The 21,642-nt window shown below is 38.7% G+C and overlaps 1 protein-coding gene across 1 annotated transcript in view; it reads left to right on the top strand.

The window, feature by feature from the left end:
* The first annotated feature begins 428 nt into the window (after positions 1–428).
* DCC (DCC netrin 1 receptor) overlaps positions 429–21,642 on the top strand; it is a 603,848-nt gene continuing 582,634 nt past the window's right edge. The window contains exons 1-2 of the mRNA XM_087819312.1: positions 429–435; positions 2,163–2,483. Of these exons, the coding sequence (XP_087675438.1) occupies positions 429–435; positions 2,163–2,483 (328 nt within the window). The remainder of the gene's footprint in view (positions 436–2,162; positions 2,484–21,642) is intronic.

The following is a 21,642-nucleotide window of genomic DNA, read 5'->3' on the forward strand; positions in this document are numbered from 1 at the left end:
AATTTATTTCTACCTTATTAAGGCTACTTGTACAGAAATTGCGGGTGTTACTCTAGTGAAATACCTTGATATTCAAGAACATTAGAACTTCTTTCTGCATTCCTATCCGTGGTGAATCAGGTGTTTACTACCTTGTTTCTTTTCTCGTAAAGGAGATATCATGTAGACACTGGGGATGCATTTATAGCAGTCAGTCTGCATCTCAGTAACCTTAGGGCTGGGTTCATTTGATGAATGCCTTCAACCAGCTTCCTGAAAAGTTTCGAAACTGGATGTTGAATTTAGAATTCAGTGCCCTAATTTTATAGATAAAGGAACTGATGTTCTGTGGACTTAAATGATGTGTCTGAATCACAATCTTTAAGCAATAAATACAGGACCAAGCCCTAAATATCCAGACTCCCAATTTTCTACTTTTCACTAGAAGAATGGAGGGTAATAATTCGATTAGCTACACTATCAGGGTCTGTGAGGAGGAGAAGCTTACTGGACAGTGAGGGGGCCAGGCTATATCTTTTGGGATATTTACCAACATCATTTATGGTAGACTTACATGTTTACTGTTATTTTACAATTTTTGCTAATTTGACCAAAGTTCCAGCTGCTTTCTTTGGGCGAATGGCCTCGTTGGATGACGTGAGTGTAGGATGATGATGATGCAGTTCACTGGGAAAAGCTCAGCAGAAGGAGTAAAATAACATCCTTTGGATATACAGTATGGTTTAGAAAAATTTGATGTGCAAGCACGTGCCAGGTAGCACCATGGAGAAACAGTGAGAAGCCGTTCAGGCTTACCTTCACGGGAAGTGCAGTGCACAGGCCTCGGACTGCTTCTGTCCTTTGGAGCTAGTATGGGTCAATCCTTTAACGAGCACTGATTACAGGCTGTTTAGACGCCTGCCTTTGAAATAGTAGAAAAATGAAAAGTTTACACAAAGTACAACAAAAAATTGTTCCCATTATAGAAAAATTAAGAAAACTAGTGAAGTTGGATTGTGATTCTGAAAAGAAAAAAAAAAAAGGCTAAAGTATACTTTAGTGGATATTTTAAAAATAAAATTAAATGTTGCTTCATAAATATAAAGGGGTCTTACAAAGAGATGTCTAGCTCCCTCTGCATTTTCACACAAAGATTGAGGAGAAAACGGGATTAAATACAATCAAGAAAATTCAGAGTCTAAGAATGATTAAATATTGAAAACAAGGTACCAGGGGACATTGTAGAATTCCTTGTCCCCAGAGATGGTTAAAAATGAAATTGAAAGTAATTTAACTTGAATGATTTAGGTATACACCTGTCCAAGCAAAGGGTGAGCCCAGTGGCCTCCTGAAACATCATCAGTCTTTGATTCACCAACCAAGCATTCTGCCCAATGCCATGCTGTCAGCCCGAAAAGAATATTCTTTAATTATACTTGCTTACCCCTCAGGATTCTTAAATGACTTTCTACTCCTCCTGTTGATTTCTCATGTTCACTTATGTTAATGGGAAGAAAAAAAATCTGACTATAATATTCATTTAGATTTTCTGGCTCATGAGCAATATTTGGATAGAATTTAAGACACATCAGGGACTTATGATTTTTGGTAGTAGCTTTATTGACTTGCTTCTCCAAGTGGGATTACTTACCTACTTTAAAACCCACCTGAGCTTTGTTCTAAATAACTTTCTCCACTGTGTTCAAAGTTGTTTTTTTGTTGTAAATAAAACACCCTGTCTCAGTAGATTTTTTTAAAAATTTAATGGATACTGTAATCAGAAAGAAGACATAGAAATAGTACCCCAAATCTAAGCTACTGCACTGCTTACTATCCATTGGTACTTTAAAATATCTAGTTTTATTTAGAAAATTTTAGTTTATTCTGCCTAAATTTTCAAGTACTGACATATGTGATGATGACCATGGCTAGACTTGTATAAATTCTTAGTTTTTCATGTTATTACACTTTGGGCCAAGTGTTTCATTAATTGTGGTTACTTTAATTGGCTGCTTTCTTGCTTTTTTAACACAAAAATCCTTGATACTAAGCTTAATTTATTCACAGACATTTTTCAAAGCACCCAGCTCTTTTGAAAAAGTTTTATAAAGAAAAGGCAGGGGATTTAAGCTTGAGATCTCCTTGAACTGATGAACTTATTTCCCCTGGCTTTCCTGTTCCAGGTTTCCAGGTCAAGGCTTTCTCATCGCTCCACTTTCTGGTGGAGCCCTCCGATGCCATCACCCTGCGGGGGGGCAGCGTCCTCCTGAACTGCTCTGCCGAGTCGGACCGGGGGGTCCCCGTGATCAGGTGGAAGAAGGACGGCATCCACCTGGCCTTGGGGGCGGACGAGAGGAGGCAGCAGCTTCCAAACGGCTCTCTGTCCATACAGAACGTGCTGCACTCCAGGCACCATAAGCCAGACGAGGGCCTCTACCAATGTGAGGCGTCTTTGGGAGATTCTGGGTCAATTATTAGTCGGACAGCAAAAGTCGCAGTAGCAGGTAAGTGGGCTCACCCTTCCTTTCCTCCTCTTTCTCCATCCCCTTCTGATTTCTTTTTGTTGAGAGAAGAAAATAGCCTTTGCAGAATCAATGCATATTTTTAAGAAAAAGAAAAAATGTGAAAGCATGTGCTTCTGTTTATTCCCTCGTGGCCTTGACTGGTTTTTTTTTGTAAATGAGTTTGGAAATAGTGGAAGGATCTCAACAATCAACATAGGTTTCTGAGTTTTTTCCCCCCAAACAAAGTCTAGTTCAAATTGATTTACTATTTATGTGTACGGGAAGGACATTTTATTAATAGAAAAATATTAGAATAATTTCCTAATTAATTTTATTTCACAGCCTCACTAATGCTAAAATGTTGCAGATTTTTTGTTTTTGCCTCTAGACCAGTGAATTTTATTTTAGTTATAATGCCTTTACCTACAACATGTAGAGCTCCAAATGAAAAATAAAAATTTCCATTAGAGCTTCCAAATATCTTAATGCTTGATATTGTGTTGCCTCAATAACTCATTGATCAGATTTTTATCCTTTAATTTTATTCTAGATATTTTAAAGTGGTATAGACCCTGAAAAAAAAAACCCAAAATAGTACTAAATTTTCTGGAATCCTTTGATATTGATATTTCTACCCCACTTATTTTGGTTAGAGGGCAACTCATAATCATTTCTTTTGGCCAGTGCAGTGTTAGAGGGAAAGGAATCAAATTTTTACTCATTTCTATAAATATTTGGCTAAAAGTTAAGTTTTGATTTCTTTTTAAATTTTTGATATGAGACACAAAGCCAGGCAAATTAATCTTAGCTGAAATAAATTTAGGTCTTCAAACGGGTAAACACATTTGAAGGGCCACTTTCAAACTTCATATTGAGTTATCAGTTAAAAAATTAAGCCAATAGGCTGTTACTTAGTCATTTGATACAGGTTTCCTTTCCCAGGTCCTATTTAGTCTCTTTGCTGGAAGGCTGATGAGAATGAAGACTCGTTGTTAGCAATAATGTATATTCGGACAGTCAGGCAAGACCAACTGCTCGCCCACGCACTCTTCTAGTGCAGGTGCGGTCAAGATGAAATCTGAAGGAGTTTGTTTTGTCAAGTGATGGTCTAAAAAACTAGATTTCATGGATATGCAGTCAGTCCATAAACCCAGCTTCATGCCGCTCTTTTGTGGCTTCTTTCCCCACTAAGATCTTTCTCTCATATTCAGTTAAACCAGATTGAACTTGAGTGAAGATGATCTGGTGAGGAGGGCCCTCACCTAGAGATATAGTAGCTAACCATGCTGATTTAACCTGGATTTAGCCCTTGAAAAGTCCCATATCTGAGAACCCCTTATTCCGGGTCAACCTACCTAGTGATACCCCACCTGCTGTAACTGACAGACTGAAGCATGGATGCAGAACTTCCTTTTTCACCCAGGGGACACATGAGGTGGCACCCTGGCCGTGGGAGCTAAGGCTATCAGCTACCTGGGACCTTTGAATGATGAGTGTCTGAAATTTGATTGATGAGCATAAAGCATGGAGAGGACTCAGAATCTATGTGAATTATGACTGATTAAAAGGAACAAGACAACAGCGCTGAGAGTGAAGGTAAAAGCCGCTTTCCCAAATACAGTAGGACCAGTGCAGTCTGATTTTCTCTCATTTGAGGATTCCTGGACCCTCAGGTCCCCTCATCAGTCACCCCCAAGGCTAAGGGAACTCTGCAAATTTGAATGAATGGAACTGGCGTGCTGATGTCCTATTTCAAAAGGCTCATGCACCTGTGCTGCTGATGAAAACAGCCTGCTATGTTGTGCTTTCAGTTCTCCTCCAATCTAGATTCATTTTTAATGTGTTCTCTCTTTCAATGCTAAAATGAAGAACAGTCTCTTCCCTGTGAGATATTAAAACAAAGTGGGTTTGGCTTTCCTCTTCTGTAGAAGGATAGGCCGGCAGGTTCAGTCACTGAGTTACAATCTAATATTAGATTGTGTCATTTCGAGGCAATAAGGCTGTTCACGGTGCTTTAGACACTTACCGTGCTGTTTGGCAATACAGCATACATCAATGTTATGTTTGCGGAGGTTAAAATTGCCAAACTCCTGGATGCACAAGGGCATATATCTTTCTCGTAATAAAGACCACGGGCCTGATTTAATCTCCTTTTTAAAGCATTAGCAGTCAATAAACCAGTCACTACTAAAAGGTGAAAAAAAAAAACACCCTGTTCTGTACCCTCAGGTGTAATGTAGATCCCGTTTAATATAATGCCCCTCTTCCATTGTGCTCTCTCAAAGTATCTTTTGATAAAAAGAAATGTGGAACATGCAATCTGTTTTTAATTAATCAGCACATTTTATGCAACGATCTTGCCATGCGCCATTCATCCTGTGTTCTGCGGCCTTCTGAAGCACTCTTTAACCCCTGAGTGCACACTTGGCTGAAGAGGGAAGGAGAGTAAGAAAGATAAAGGAAGGGCTTCCATCCCATCCAACATCGTGTTAAAAATCTCAGTGTTCACAGGCTACTGACTGTTGTTTCTGGTAATGGTGGGTTCTATCGGTAAGGAATGCCTGGGCTATTCAGTCTCCATTTGAAAGCAACTTGGCCAGTACTGGCTGGAACTTGGGAATTTTATTTGTATCCATTTAGTTCTAATCTAAAGTAGAGCCGTGTCGCTCCTCCATAAATACCTTCTTTTAGCCCTTTAAATTGAGAGCAGCTTGAGGAGAGAGGCAGAGCCAGATTTCATCTATAAGGCTTCTCCTGAGGCCCGTCCTTCCAGCAAGGCACCGGGAAGGTTGAGTGGTTGCTCAGTAGGCATTTGTCTTAAGGCAGCACGTGGTTTGGGGTTGTCTGCCACATATGGAGAAGTTTTCATCAGTGTCATCTTCCTCCCTGTCCCCTCCCCTTCCTCCTGCACTTTCCCTTGTTTGATGAACTTGATGAGATTAAATTTACCTATTTGTCTGCCTGCAAACATAATCTTGATGGATTGAGTTGGAATAATTTCATTAATATCTCATTAGTCTACAAATTAATGAACTACGGAGGTTTTTGGAATAAGAAGATGGGCTGTGCTGGAATATTTATATGCTGCTTTAAAAAAAGGCATGTGCCAATTCCTCATTTCTTTAAAACCCATGACATCAGGATGAGCTTGTATCTGGCAAAGCAGGTCTTCCCTACGGCAGGTATTGCCAGTTCTCTCAGCCTCTGGCTTCTCTTATGTGAAACAGACATAAAGGAGTAACCTACCTCCTGAGGCTGCGGTGGCTTTTAACACCTGGGATGCAAAGCCTCGCAGAGTAGGTTGTTACTCAGTGACAGCAGTTGTACCAATAGACATAATGTTATTACTGTGTTATTACACTTATCACGAAATGACTTTTAATATTTTCATGTGATGGTGCAAAATATTTTTTGGGGGGAAGAAATATAGGCATATAGGCTACAAATCATGAGCCATAAATATTGTCACTTTGGATCAGATATCTGCCTTTGTAATCTGTGAGCACAAACTGGCAAGCTCGACTTCGGTTCTCAAAGAATTGAGTCTATGCAGTGTGTTCTGTTGGCAAGCAGTGCCAAAATCTATTTGACTAAAATGTTCATTTTTCACAAGCTGATCTACTATTATATTGGAGCCGGTATAATTTGCACCGGTCAAACCAGGAGTTCTTGATCAAGCAACCACAGTTATTTCAAAGAAAAAAGATGCTGAGAAATATTCTCAACCGAACCTCCTTAATGTCCTTTCAACTGAAAAGATTTATTGAAGGCGAGGTCATGGGAGTTAGTTGGTCTAGACCAGGGATATAACATAGCCTCCTTTCCTCCAGGACAAAAAAGAAAATTAAAAAAAACAAAAAACCCACGCCAATGTGTAAGAAAACAAGATTAGTACAGAGGTCCTCTGAATAATCATAAAAGTACCATCTGGTTCATTTTTTCCACCACTCACTCACCATGCAACCCACCCATGTATCCACACAGATATCTGCACCCACTTCCCCTGCAGGGCTCTGAGAATCACAGCAGGAACCTAAGTGCTGCGTCTGCTTGTATTCACACTCTAGGGGATGGAGGGGTCCAGCTGCTCCCTCAGATGAAGCAACACTTACTGCAGGACACACCATAGGGCATTTTTTGTGCCCATGTGGTTCTTCTTTTGTTAATTCGTAAGCATTTAAATCTTGAATATTAAAGCCACTGACTTGCTTTTTTATAACGCTTTGCTCTTTGCACGGTACAGTCAAGTGCATTATCTCATAATGTTAAAAAATCTCTGTGATATCGATTCCCAAACTGAAAGAAGGTATGCAGTGACATGTTGCAGGCAGAGACTGGAACTCAAGTTGTCTCACTCTGACAGGTACTTATTCCCCTATCACTTTGCTTCTCAATCTAAGGACTTGATTTAAGGACACCGTGAATAGATTCCCACACAGTTAGTCTATTATTTTTAATCAGTTAAGCTCTCTAAAATATAACTAAGGAATAATAATAATTAATAATAATAATAATAATTGGTTTTATTTATCCATTTAATCCCTTGAAAATAGCAACTACTTATTTTAAAATAAACTTATAAATAGTTATGGGGAGGAAATTTTTTTCTTTTATCCTCAGTTCTTTGGCTGGTCTAAGAATTAAATTGACATAAGCAGATTAACAGAATAAAAATAAATAAATTTAATATGTATGGGAGCCCCATAAAATTTGAAACCCAAAGATAGGCAATTGAAACTTAGATGACACCCTAAACTAAAGAACCAGATGAGGATCTGGGGCTTCAGAGGGGAGCAGAGTAATTCATAAGACGTTAGAGGAGCAGATGTTTGGTCATTGGATGTTTGCCCGCCAAACTGATAGGTCATTCAGATAAAAAGTTCTCCCTGGCAGCAGCTCTCTCCCTGCGCCACGCCCCCCATCTAAACTCTTTCTACTAGTTAAGGGAGAGGTAAAAGTTTTTCTGGCTTCTGATGGGTCTTGTTTGCCTTCAGCTCAAAATAATCCACATGCCATTGTGGTGATTTTGGGGGTAACAAATTCTGCTCCTCTTCATAGTCTTTTAAGCGCAAGATTTTGATTTTCTTTTACCTTTGTGTTTTTATAACTAACACCAACTCTGCATTTTTTTTATCTTTCTTGAAAATCAAAAAAATAAAAGGCCAACTAAATTGTCTTTACTTGAGTGTTATTTTATTCAGAAGCATCTTTTTTTTCTTCCCTATCACAATAGATGTTTCAAGATACAAATTGTCACATTCTGATTTTAAATAACAGGCATTATAATTAAAATTCCCTTGTGTTTAAAAAAATAATAATTAGTTACTTGAGGAGTTGTTTCAGTGAATTCCCTTCCAGAATGCCTACCATTTAAATGAGTTATTAAATAATTAGTGAAAGCGTATTATGGCGAGAGAAGCTGGAATCGCCCCAGCAGAATGGCACATTTTGTGAAATGATAACCTGACCTTTACGTTTTTTACTTCAAAGGAAACAGAAAAAACGAGCTTGTATTAAGAGAAGGGAGAATAAACTACATTGCCTCGGGTCACTCAAATGTTACACAGTATAAAGGAAACAGCAAGAAAAATGTTCATATTCCTTTTCTCTGCAGGAACAAATATAAGAATCTTGCCTAGAAGGTCAAGTTCACCCAGTGAATCAGTTTGGAAAATGTATCTCAGGGCCCTTGAATACTCTCAGAATCCTGGGAAGGTTCAGTCACAGAGCAAACCTTTTCATTTTAAACCGACAGGGATATTGTTTATTCCCAAACAACCAGCAAGAATATGAATTGTTCTGACACCATAATTCTTAATGGTCTTAATTATCTCCACTTTGCTAAATGTTCCTATTGTTTTGTAGTTAGAACATGAGAGAGAAAGAAAATGTAGGAAAGAAACATGGTGTTATAAGCAGTGTGTGTGTTTTAATCTTACAATTTTTCATTTAATTTTATTGCCAAATAAAACTGGGATAATCACCAATATTACTCCAATGCCTAGTTACTTGCACAGTCCCACACCCCCAACTTAAATAATTGTATTTTAAAAAGTAGGTTTTTAGTTGTCTCCTTCCTAAGTCAGTTAACTGCAGTAAATTTAAAATAGAAATAGAAATATTCCTAGAGCCCAGCCAGGTGTGGCTCAGCAGTTGAGCATTGATCTAGGATCCAGGAGATTGTGGTTCGATTCCCGGTCAGGGCACATGCCCAGGTTGCTGGCTCGATCCCCAGTAGGGGGCGGGCAGGAGGCAGCTGATCAATGACTCTTTCATCATTGATGTTTCTCTCTCTCTCTCTCTCTCCTTCTTCCTTCCTCTCCCTGAAATCAATAAAGAAAAAATAAAAGAAATGTACTCCTAGAAAATAATGTGGAGTGTAAAGACATCATCTATATTATGAAAATTGCAAAAGAGAATTTGACAGGGCTGTTTATAGTAGAAACATCAACAAAATAACTTCTTAAAAATGTTTCAACCTTTCATTTCTTTTTCTTTGTTATGAATTCTAATTTATGTGGCAATGGAAATAGCTGATGATTCATTCTGGAAATCAGTATTTAAAAAGCATTGTTCTTTTATTCAACCGTTAAACTAGTTACAGCATAATTTTTGCAGGTACTGTATTTTAAATGGAGTAACCAAAAACTCTCTTGAATTTTAGAAGACCCCTTTGGAATACAAAAGTTTGATTATTTTTTTAATATATAAATGTCAGGCTAACAGACTTAAATCAGAGTAAGTAGATAGATCAGGTGATATAACTGTAAATCTCTGATGAAATTATGACTCATCATAAATTTAATTTATTTTTCCTTTTACAAACCTATCTCTGGTACTGATTTTTCCTATTTTTTTTATATCCATGCTAAAATTTATTATTTAAGTTTAATATTGCCTAAAGACCTTTACATTAATATATTTATGTTGTGTACAAAGTTTTTCTATAAAGGAAGGAAACATTCAAATTAGGGGATATGCTAGAAACGAAGTTAGAATAAATCATGGGAAATCTCATATATATAATCCCTATATCATAAAACTTTTCCTGTCAGGATCAGTATACATAGATGAAAGTACTAAATACCATTAATGAAAACAATTACTCCTCTCACTTTAAGAAGTTGTTTTTCTAATAGTTTAATTTTGTATTTATAATGGATATCTATATATTTCATAATAAGCAGTGTAATCCATTGGTCATTTCTCCCATGATGGTTAAATATGTCTATTGTTAAAAAACAAAATTCAGCTGAGTAAACTTGAGGATCTAGTGCATTACTCAAAGATTCATGAATGGATCAGCATCATATCTAGCAAACAGAAAGGAGCTCCAAGGAGCTGTACTAAACAGGAGGCTTTTATAGGAGAAAGGGGGTGGAGCAACTGGCAAGGAGTGGATTCTTTCAGGCAAGGTCATCCCCCCCTTAGGGAAAGGTGAAGAGTCTTTATCAGGTAGATTCCCTCACTAGTGCTGACCAGGAAATTCCACTGGACTCCTTAAAGGTTACTTTCCTGGGAGAGACTGACACTGCAGTTGGGTTAGATATAAAGTCTTGGTTTGTTGACTTGGCACTTAGCACAAGTGACTCCATTTGGCTTTAAAAAAAACAGACACACTATTATTCTGAGGAGGTGAGAATTAAAATAAATCAGTTCATTCCTAGTGAATAGGTAGCCCTTGAGACACATGAAGGAGCCACATATTCCTGATGTAGCAAATAACTGGTTTTGAACCTTGAGTCATGAGTTTAGCTGAAAACAACGACAAATGTTTTTGATACCAAATAAATAACCACAGCAGGTCTCAAATCCATCTCCTCATTTCACAGCTTACTAAGAATATATATTAATGTAATATAATCAAAGCTGCCACTCCCTGTGCTATAGCTAAATGTTTTTTGGAGCCTTTCTATTAAAAGACAAAACCAATGGCTTACACCCAGAGGTCAGGATGTTTTCCACTGAAAAGCACATTGGAAAACCATCCAAAGCATCCAAGAAACAGCCCTTATGTGTCCATTATCCATCACAGATTCCTAACTGGGGCTTGTCTCTAAATGCCACTCAAGTGTGGGGACACCTGCTCTAACTGGACCTTATAGAGCTGTAGGGCTGTGATATTGTGGTTTATACTAAGAAATACATATTTGGTTTTCATCCTGTTTCTGGCATGGAGCTCCTAAAGCCCTTGGAATTTCCTAAGTGATGAGAGTGATAAAGATGTCTCTTATGTTAATTAGGTGAATGTTTGACGCTGTGGAAGAATGGGGGCTGGTTGCCAGGAGAACCAACCATGTGATTAGAGGGCAAGAACTTTTAGGCCACTCCTGACCTTCAGGGAGGGGTGAGGGAAAGGAGGTTGAATCAGTCACCAATATCCAATAATATAATTAATCATGCCTTTGTAATGAAGCCTCCTTAAAAAGAAAGAAGATTCTGAGAGGTTCCTGTTGATGAACAAGTGGAGGTGTTGGGAGAGTGCTGTGCCTGTATTCAGGGAGATGGAAACCACACCTTTTCCTCCTAGATTGCCCTATGCATCTCTTCCATCTGGCTATTCTTGAGTTACATCATTTTATAATAAACCAGTGATCTAGTAAGTAAAATGTTTCTCTGAGGTCTGTGAGCCACTCTAGCAAATTAATCAAACCCGAGGAGTACTTGGGAATCAGTAGGTCAGAAATACAGGTAACAGCCTGGACTTGCGGCTGATGTCTAAAGTAGGATGTGGTTGGGGAGGCAGCCTTGTAGGACTGAACTCTTACCCTGTGGAATCTGATACTATCTCTAGGTAGATGGTTGGTAGAATTGAGTTAAATTGTAAGGACACCCAGTTGGTGTTCAGAGAACTGTTGGTAGTTTGGGAATCCCCTTCTATCACGTGTTAGAATTGGGTCCCGGAAACCAAAATAGGGGCTCTAATTTCTAGAGAGTGGTGAAGCTCCTGGGTGGCATGTCTAACTCAGAATCTAGTGAGCTTAGGTCAGAACATTTGCATGTAAATAGTGTGATGGATGTCAGTACAGGTGGGGGATGTGTGTGTAAGGGAATTTGTATTCTATCATCTGCATATTTCCCATTATAGTCTTTAAGCAACTGAATTTGCACTATCTATATACTAAACATAGGTCACCCAGAGATGTTTAAACATAAATACAGAGCATGCACACATACACACACCTTTCCACTAAGCCTCTCTGTCTTAAGTCTGTTGAAGTATAGCACAGTCATAAAATCTACTATTCGATTTATAACCTCTCTACTCTTGTTGTTATATTATACACATTGTTAAAAATTGCAGAAAAAAATTACCAAAAAAAATCGGTTCTATTGTGACCTGAAGCTTTACCACCCTTAAAAAGGGCTGCACACCAGGTTTCATTTGCTGAGATTTTACTTGGAGCATTTCACCAACTAGGAGTGTAGTTAAGAAAGTGTGTTAAAGATTAATAAAGCCTGTATAGCTTCACCATTAAGTTTCAGTGCTGGCTGATTTTATTGGATTGGATTTTTGTGGCGCCTCTTGCAAGGAGAATTCATCTCCAAAGGCTGAAACATGACATAAAACATAATTAGTATGATCCAAACACTGCTTCCAGGGGCATCCTTTGAGTCCCATGGGCATTGGGCACTCCATGAGTGAACATTGTGGCTATTTCTCTAACGTTATTTCCAGTTGAGTCTCATCCTAGGAGGGTTTGGAGGATGTTGCAGATAAAGTTAATGTCCCCTTCAGCCCTCCCTGTCCCCAAACAGAGAACACATTGCATATACCTAGGGTTTGTTTATTTGGTTTTTATTAAGAAATAGTTTCACATACTGTTAAAAATCACCCCTCAAAAGTATATTGTCCACTCACTATTAGTATATTAATGCAATTGTCAACACTTTTTTTTTAAATAACATCAAGTCACTCATTTATTCTTTTTTTAATTAAATATATCTTTATTGGTTTCAGAGAGAGAAAGGGAGAGGGAGAGAGATAGAAACAGTGATGAGAGAGTCATTGATCGGCTCCCTCCCTACTGGGGATCGAGCCCCCAACCCGGGCATGTGCCCTGACCAGGAATCGAACTGCAGTCTCCTGGCTCCTAGGTCGACTCTCAACTGCTGAGCCACGCCCGGCCGGGCAATCATCACCACTTTTTAACTCGAAGGTTTTTGTCACTTCCTTTCCTTCCTCCCCTTATATACCTTGGCAACCACTAATCTACTCTCTGACTTTATTGTTTATTGTTTATTTTTGACATATACAGTATTAGCTGATTATTCTGTAAATACTCTGTAGCTTTCTTTTTCACTTAATGATACAGCTTGAACACTTAATATTTAGTTTTGCAAGTCAGTTTCATATTTTTAAATTCCCGCATAATATTTTATGGTTTATATCCATACGTTGATAGATATTAGGTTTGTTTCTAGCCTTTCACTTTTGTTAATAACACCTTAATGTATATTACTCTATGTGGTGGATACTCTTTTGTGCCTGTCTTCCACAAGTTCTCTCAGACACGGTCCCGACAGTGTAATCACTGAGTCAAACGATATGAGCATTTTAATAGACACTAGTGCATTCAAGAGCATACAGCCAGCTTAATTCTAAACACCAGCTTCAGCATTGTTTTACTGCCATTGACCAAGCAAATAGATCTGGCTTCTTAACTTGTCATATCACTGATGGCTACTCCTAAGAGTAATGATGAATTGACATTGTTAATGAACAGCCATAGTGCTTGCAGAGAGAGAGAGAGAGAGAGAGAGGGTAAGAATGAGAGGGAGAAAGAATCTTACGTACAGAAACCTAGAGGACAACATCTCATGTGTCCTCGGAGACTCCTACGCTGATTGGTGTCTTTCCTGCTTCCTGTGGAAGGCGGCTCCTAGCAAGTGTCACTCCATGAAATGACTTGAAGTTGATGTTACTCTTAAGTTCAAACCAGTATTTCCCAGATGTTTCATATATACTTTCAAAATGGTATTTGGTTATATTAGCTCACCATAGAAAAATGGGAACTCTCTGGTGGCATAAAGACCCTTGAGGGACCTATAACCGCATCAGCACTCATCCCTTCCATTTTTACAGCAGTTCCCTACACATGCGTATTCTTATGCTCATGGTTTTACACACTGTATTCTGTACGTGTTATTTTCTCATCCATCATCCTAAGTCTCACATAAATATATTTTTTACAAGGTCAAGCTCACGCAGCCCATCTTTAGGAACACTTGACCTGTCCCCTTAGGCTACAAAGGCTGCATTCTCTTTGCACTCCCAGTAACTGTGCTTTGTCCTTGCTCCCCTGTCACAGCATGGAACATGCTAAACTGTATCCTATAGCACACACCCACACACACACACACCCCTCCTCCACTGGTCAGTGACTTCGTGAAGATACAAATCATGTCACATCTCCTTAACTTCCTTGGGTGAACAGACTCTTTAGAGCCTGGGCGGTTGTGGGGCATAGCTTGATGGACGGGAGCATGACAGACAGGACTCTGGGTCCTACCTCTGGCCATTCACTAGTCCTGTAAACTTGGGCTCTCTGTGGGAATGACCTGGTACTACCTTGCCATCTATAAAATGGGTCAACCGTATAAGGTCGCTGTGAAGATAATCACACCAGGCTTAGCAGAGGGCCTGTGACTTAGCAGTGGCTCAGTAAATGAAGTTTTATGGAAAACCGAGAATTAGGTTCCTCTTAAAGACATTTACCTAACAATGTAATTGCAGAGTCTACAAGTTAAGAATAATCCAGATCTAGGTACCCTGCAGCAAATGGGGAAGGAGAAGCCCCATGAAGAAACCCTCTATTCCTATATGGGGACATATGTCTTTATGCCCTGCAGGCTCTGTGACTGTCTGGCCTCTTTTCCATCCAGAGCCTAGTTTTCTCTATCCAGATGGCCCTGTGCAAACGTGAGGTTATATATGCCTGTTTAAAGCTCTTAGCACCAATACTGTAGGATCAATACCCCTTCCTGAACTCATCAGGATTAATGATGAGGGCACAAAAGGTACCTGGATAATATTCAGGGTTTTGACTTTATTTTTGATGATATTAAAACATAGCATCTCTTAATTCTCAGTTAGCAGAAGTCTGAATAGTGTTTGTCCTGATTTTGAAGAGCTTTCTCTGGACCAGCTAACCTTGGGACACTTCCTTCTTTTTCTGGGAATGCATGCGAACTGCAGATTGGCCAGTTACCCCAGTTGGCCCTCAACATATCATAAAAATAAATGGTCATTAATGATACAAAAATATCACTAGGGTTAAGAGATTCAATTTAATGATATGACTTGGATTAATAGCTGTGTTTTCATACAAATCTTGATTATTTGTGACATTACGAAAAGTATGCCCCATTTTATGCTCGTTGTATCCTGTTCAGAATGTAAGCAGTCATCCTATTTTCCCAGAGGGTTTAAATATGTTTCCTCCAACACTGACCAATTTTTTCTAAGTCTCTCTCCCACCCCACATTTGTATGCATATCTACAGCAGGAATGTTTCTCTCTCTCTCTCTTTTTTTAAAGGGCTTTTTGAAAGTCTCTCAGGAAATATTTAATGATCATCATTATTTATGTTGCCTGTGCAGCTATGTGAATAATTTCAGCCCTTTCTCCACCAGAACTCGTACAAATTAACATGTCTTTTAAAAATGTGAATAAGCTTATACGATAATGCTGCCTCAATAAGCATTTCCGTGCTTTGGGAAGGCAACGTGAGTGCAAAGCCGAGAATGTGCCCGTTCGGCCCCGTGACAATAAAAGGGATGTTTATAAATGAAATAGCCCTACAAATGGCACCACACTTTGGAGCAGGAAAGCAATTTGGTGAAGTGAACGATGTTAAATGTTTTAATTTTCTCCTATGCCGGTAAAATCTTGTAAAACAAGGTGACATATTAAATTTTTCATACTTGAAGAGCTCCAAGAGCCTGTCAACATTTTCATTATAAACTCTATTTTCAGAGCTTTATAACTCAGCTTTAAGAATTCACTCTGGTCTGACATTTGAAGTGCACGGTCTTACCTGGGGAACATGTGTTTCACATGGTTTAGAAATTATGAGTTTATCCATTTCTCAGCTTGTAATAAGTAACCTTTTCATACTTTTTCACTTGGCTTCTGTGTCTCAGAAATTGGAGGCGGAAGGCTTACACGTGGTAGGTCGCACGTGGGGGGAAATCTACAAACGGGGTCAACACAGGTCGGGGCTGGCGATTTTCGTTACTAAGACTCACGCTCATACTAATCACTCAGCTCATTATACAAAAAACAAAGTCCTGCTGCACTGTACTCACCACTTCCGACCAGCCTCTCTGCTAGCCAGGGGGTGTGCTGTGTCAGACCTCTGCAGAGTAGATCCTGCTGGGCTGGAGAATTCTCAGTCCCCAGACTGTTTATTTCACATTTGTATTATTTTGTGGTTGGTGTAAGACCTTTTGCTAAAGCTTCATGACATTCATTCTGATCTTGGGTTTTTGCTAAGGCTTCTTTGTGATTGTGTGTGTGTTCTTCCTATCATATTTAGCACTCGGTAGGTTTTCAGTCAATATTATTTAATAATACAGACATCATTTTTATACTTTGAACTGTCTGCAGCTACCTCAGGAAGAATTACTTTTTGAAAAATAATTAGAAAAGAGGGAGGAAAGAACAGGGAAGAAACAGAAGAGAAGGGTATCTGTTGCCTTTTGGTCGTCAGACTCTGAAATGCCTCGGGGGCTGACTACTTAGTGTTGCCCCCCAAAAAACAACAAACGTGGGCAATTAGAAAATAGTGGAGCACCCTCCATAATAGGTGTGGTGTCAAGTCTTCAGTTCTAGGTTGTTTCAAAGAAGTCTAGAAAATTACCACTTCATGGCAGTTATTTAGCATTATTACAATTTTCCTTAATTGCGTTATATTTTTATACAGCTATCAAATTCCTGTCAAAATGTGAGAAGCACCCAGTGTTTAATCCCAAAGCTTGTATTTATCGTGTGAGGACAAACTTTGTGCCAGTTTTCTAAAAACATAACTTATATCCATCATAACCACCTGACGTGCAATGGTCCTCAATAGGAAGCTGAGGGACAGACAGTTTAATTAATATGTCTCCACAGTTAATGGGGCCCAAGACACATTCAGAACTCAGGTCTTTCAGACCCCAGACCATATTCCCATGTTCTTTCCTTTGTGCCACCACGCGTTTCTTAATGTGTGCAAAGACATCTGTTTCTCTTCCCCTTTTCTATCAGAATCATGCTGTGCCTAACCCTGTAAGTGGCTTACATTTTCCAACAAAAAATGTTACGATATGAAGGCTGGGCCTCCAATTTTTACAAAAAAGAAGAAAAAGGAAAGGACCACAGGATTTGAAGTAGTCTAAGTTGAAAGGAGGAGCCTGACTTCCTTTTCAGTTTCTCTCACCTCGTACGGATCTCTTCTCCCTTCTTCCTGTCAGCTCCATTGCAATGAAGGTCACCTAATCCATTGAATTGTCCAAGCCAAAAATTTGGGCAATATGATTTCTCTCATGTGCCCCACCTCCCCATTCTAATCTACATTATAAATCTAATTCTAATCTAATTCTAAAATAATGAGCTATGTCCAGTCTCAGTACAAAACATTTTTCTTCTCTTATTAATTTTTTTTAATTTTTCTCCTTTTAACTAGATCTATTTTTTTAAAAAATATATCTTTATTGATATCAGAGAGAGGAAAGGAGAGGGAGGGAGAGATAGAAACATCAATGATGAGAGAGTCATTGATTGGCTGCCTCCTGCACTCCTCTGACTGGGGATCAAGCCCGCAACCCAGGCATGTGCCCTGACCGGGAATTGAATCCCAATCACTGGATCTGAGTCGACACTCAACCGCTGAGCCACACCCAGCTGGGCGATGTATTTTTTTGATCACTTTTAAGTTCACAGCAAATTTGAGCAGAAGGTACAGAGTTTTTATATACTCCACTTCTACATACACTCACAGCCTTCCCCAGTATTAACATCTTGCATCAGAGTGATACATTTGTTATAACTGATGAGTCTATACTAACACATCATAATCACTCAAAATCTGTAGTTGACCTTAGGGTTCACTCTTGGTGTGCATTCTGTGAGTTTTGATAAGTATTTGATGAAATATATAACCCTGCAACCACTAATCTCTTTTTACTGTCTCCTTATTTTTACTTTATGCAGAATGCCATATAGTTGGAATCCTACAGTATATAGTCTTTTCAGATTGGCTTCTTTCACTTAGTAATATGCATCTACGATTCCTCCATGTATTTTTATGGCTTAATATCTCATTTCTTTTTAGCTCTGAATGATATTCCATTGTCTGGATGTACCACTGTTCATGTACCCATTTACATACTAAAGGATATCTTGGTTGATTGTAAGTTTTGCAAATTATTAATACAGCTGCTATATACATCCATGGGCATATTTTTGTGTAGATGTAACTTTTTCAATTAATTTGGGTAAATACCAACAAACACAATTGCTGGATTGTGTGGTAAGAGTATGTTGTTTTATAAGAAACTGCCAAACTGTTCTCCAAAGGGACTGTACCATTTTGCATTCCCACCAAAAATGAATGAGAGTTCCTTTGCTTCACATCCTTGCCAGCATTTGGTAGTATCAGTATTCCAGATTTTAGCCATCTGAATGGATGTATAGTGGTATGTCATTGTTTTAATTCACATTTCCCTGATGACATATAATGTGGAGCATCTTTTCATATTCTTATTTGCCATCTATATATCTTGCTTGGTGAGGTGTTTCTCAGCTCTTTTGCCCAGTTTTTTTTTTTTTATAATTAATATATAATTGACATATAACATTATATTAGTTTTAGGTGTGCAACACAATGATTTGGTATATAGGGTGTCCCCCAAAAATGTATATTCAGTGTTTATTAAAATACATTTCATTTTCATTTAACAGCTATCAGCTGTTAGAAGTGTGTATACATTTTTTGGAACACCCTATATGTATATACTGAGAAATGATTACCACAATAAATGTAGTTAATATCCATCACCACACATAGTTAAATTTTTTTTCTTGTGATGATAACCATTAAGATCTACTCTTAGTATTTTTTAAACATACAATTCAGTCTTGTTAATCATAGTCACCACTACATCCCCAGGGCTTATTTATTTATCTTATAACTGGAACTTTGTACCTTTTAATTACCTTTACCCATTTCACAGGGCCCCTCCTCTTTGGCCTCTGGCAACCATCAATCTGTTATCTGAATCTATGACTTATTTATTTGATTCTTTATATAAGTGAGATTTTGCCCAGCTTTTAATTAAATTGTTTATTTTCTTATTTTTGAGTTTAAGAGGGTTTTTTTTTGGATATTTTGGATGATAGTCCCTTATCAGATATGTATTTTGCAAATATTTTCTCCTAGTCTGTGGTCTGTCTTCTCATTCTCCTGACAAAGTGTCCTTCACAGAGCAGAAGTTTTTAATTTTAATGAAGTCCAGCTCATCAATTATTATTTTCATGGATTATGCCTTTGCTATTATATCTAAAAAGTCATCAGCGTATCTAAGGACATTTGTATTTTCTATATTACCTTCTAAAAGTTGCATAATTTTAAGTTTGACATTTCGTTCTTTGACAATTTTTGCAAAGGTACGTCTTGTTCCATGTGTGTATGTCCAGTTGTTACAGCACCCATTGTTGAAAATACTAACTTATCTCCCCCCTTTTGCCTTTGTTCCTTTTTTCCTTTGCCAGCGACCAGCTGTCTATACCTATAACTATTTATTCTTGTATTTATCTCCTTCCATAGCTGTTGGCACCATCCAAAGAGAAGCCGTTGCCATCGCTTGACTGTTTGTCCTTATAAGTTTATTAATTAAGCTGCAATCTATTTCACACACAGAGGCCAAATTTATTAAACAGAGTATTTGAAGTTGTTCAATGGTTTCCCACTGTTTTTAGAACCAAACTTAAATTCTCTGAAGACCTAAGAGCCCTGCCTCACCTGGCTTACCTCTTCCATCCCACTTCTGTCTTCCTTCCCTCCCTCCAGTGGGGAACCAGTTCATTCTCACCAGTTTCCCCACAGCGCTCTGGCCACAAGTCCCCGTCACTCCTTGGAGTGTGCCGCGCCTCCTCCCACAGCAAAGCTTGGAGTATGGGGCAGCTCCCTAGAGACCCTTACCCCAGGACCCCACAGTTAAGCCCACTCCTGTTCATTTCTTCAGAGCTCTATTTACATGTCACTTTTTCTGGGATATCTTGATTTTGTTTTAGATCTGATGGCTAACCACTTATCAGAGCACCACGCCTTAAGTGTTTTTTATAACAATTGAAGATTGTAATTTTATTATTTCTTTAGCATCTGCCTCCCCTGCTAGAATTTAAGCTTCGCGTGTGCAGGGGGAACTGTGTCATTTCCCCCGGTGTGTTCATAGTGGGTGGAGTATTACCGCGTCCTAGTGTCTTAGCAGGGTCTCGGACGGTAACTGAGCTTGAATCGTTAGTAGGGGTGAGTGGAGAGCTGCAGGACAGGAAAGGGAGGGTCAGGCCCCTGACTCCTGGGTCCCAGGACTTCTCTGTTTATCTGGGAGTAGAGTCATCAAATTATGAGTCAAAGGCTGTAGTTATGACCGTATAGAAATAATCCAGAGAGTAGGGATTTGGAGAGTCACGGGATCTTGGATTTGGTAAACATAAAAGTCTGCACATAGTAATCAAGGTTTTTTATAATGATCTTAAACCCAGAGCATTAAAGGATTCGGCGTTCATTTTCCTCCTTCATCCTTTGTTTTGTTTCCTACAGACAGCCCCCAACATACAGAGGAGGGCAGGATAGTCACTGTCCTTGGCCTCTCCTCCCATTGGGCATCCACATGGGAAAATGTGGCTTTCAGCTTTTCTATTTTTAAAGAATAAATGCTTTCCCTTTCAGAAAGCTGTTTTCAAATATTTCCCAGTTTGCTCCCAAGCCTCAGTGGGCCTGACTTATTCAGTGTCATCTAGGAAGAGCAGAGCCCTGGGGATGGCCCAGCATCTGAACTGGTGCATGAGCACAGACCTCATGCAAACCTTCAACCAGGCATGAGGTGCAGAAGATATACATAGATATTTTAATGCAGGAAAGAAAAATTCTCATTCACATAAAAGGAATTTAATATTTAAAATATTGAATAAATTGCTAATTATGTTTCAGTTCTATTCAACTTTAAATATTAATTATTTATCAAATTAAAAAGAAATATGCCTGAGCTCCTGGTTAGCTGACATTGCTGACTTCTCTAGCGTGTCTCCCTTAGATGGCCGCTAGGCTCCTTCTAGACTTTGGGTGTAGTCACACTTTTCTACCCTACCCTGCAGGCATGTAGAGAGAAGCTAGACCCTTTCTCTACATGGACACACTGGTGAGTGGGTGTCCAGAACCCAAAGACATTTTGGAGCATTTCACTCTCACTAATAGGGGAATTTAGATGGAGGCATTGTACCTGAGAGGTCTCCAAGGAAGTCTTCTCTGTGTTGTTTTATCTATCTGAGGGAGGTGGGAATTTCTTCAATATCAAAAGCCTCTTGTAACATCGAACTGTTCTCTCTTTCTTTCTCTCTCTGGTTATCTTTCTCTTATTTTAATTAATTCCCCAGCGCAGTACTTTTCAAATTTGGTATACATCAGAATCTTCTGGAGGAACTTGCTAAAAATACCAGGCATTGCCCTACTTCAGTGAGGCTGTTTTCTTGACTAGCTCCTGAGGTTTTGCAATATACCAACGCTTAGTATGTATACGGTTTCAAGTTTATGCAAAACAGCACCACACTGTTGCTTTATGATTCCCCCTTGTATTTTGTCATGTAGTTATTTACTCTGTGGTACCCTTTTTTTACTTACTATAGTTAAATTCTTTTTGATTATTAGAAGCTATTATCTATCAGGTCCTCTTTATTAGAATATAATGGCAAACACTTAGGTAAATGGTAATTTCATTAATTCACACTGAACACTTCTTGGTTTAAGAACTTTGTGTTAAGTTATTCTTTCAAGAATATTCCATTGTTTACAGATCTTAGCTATTGTAAATTGTGCTGCTATGAGCATAGGAGTGCATAAGTTCTTTCTGATTGGTGTTTCAGATTTCTTAGGATATATTCCTAGAAATGAGATAA

This window comes from Miniopterus natalensis, chromosome 7 (assembly GCF_054644295.1).
Source record: "Miniopterus natalensis isolate mMinNat1 chromosome 7, mMinNat1.hap1, whole genome shotgun sequence".
NCBI lineage: Eukaryota > Metazoa > Chordata > Mammalia > Chiroptera > Miniopteridae > Miniopterus > Miniopterus natalensis.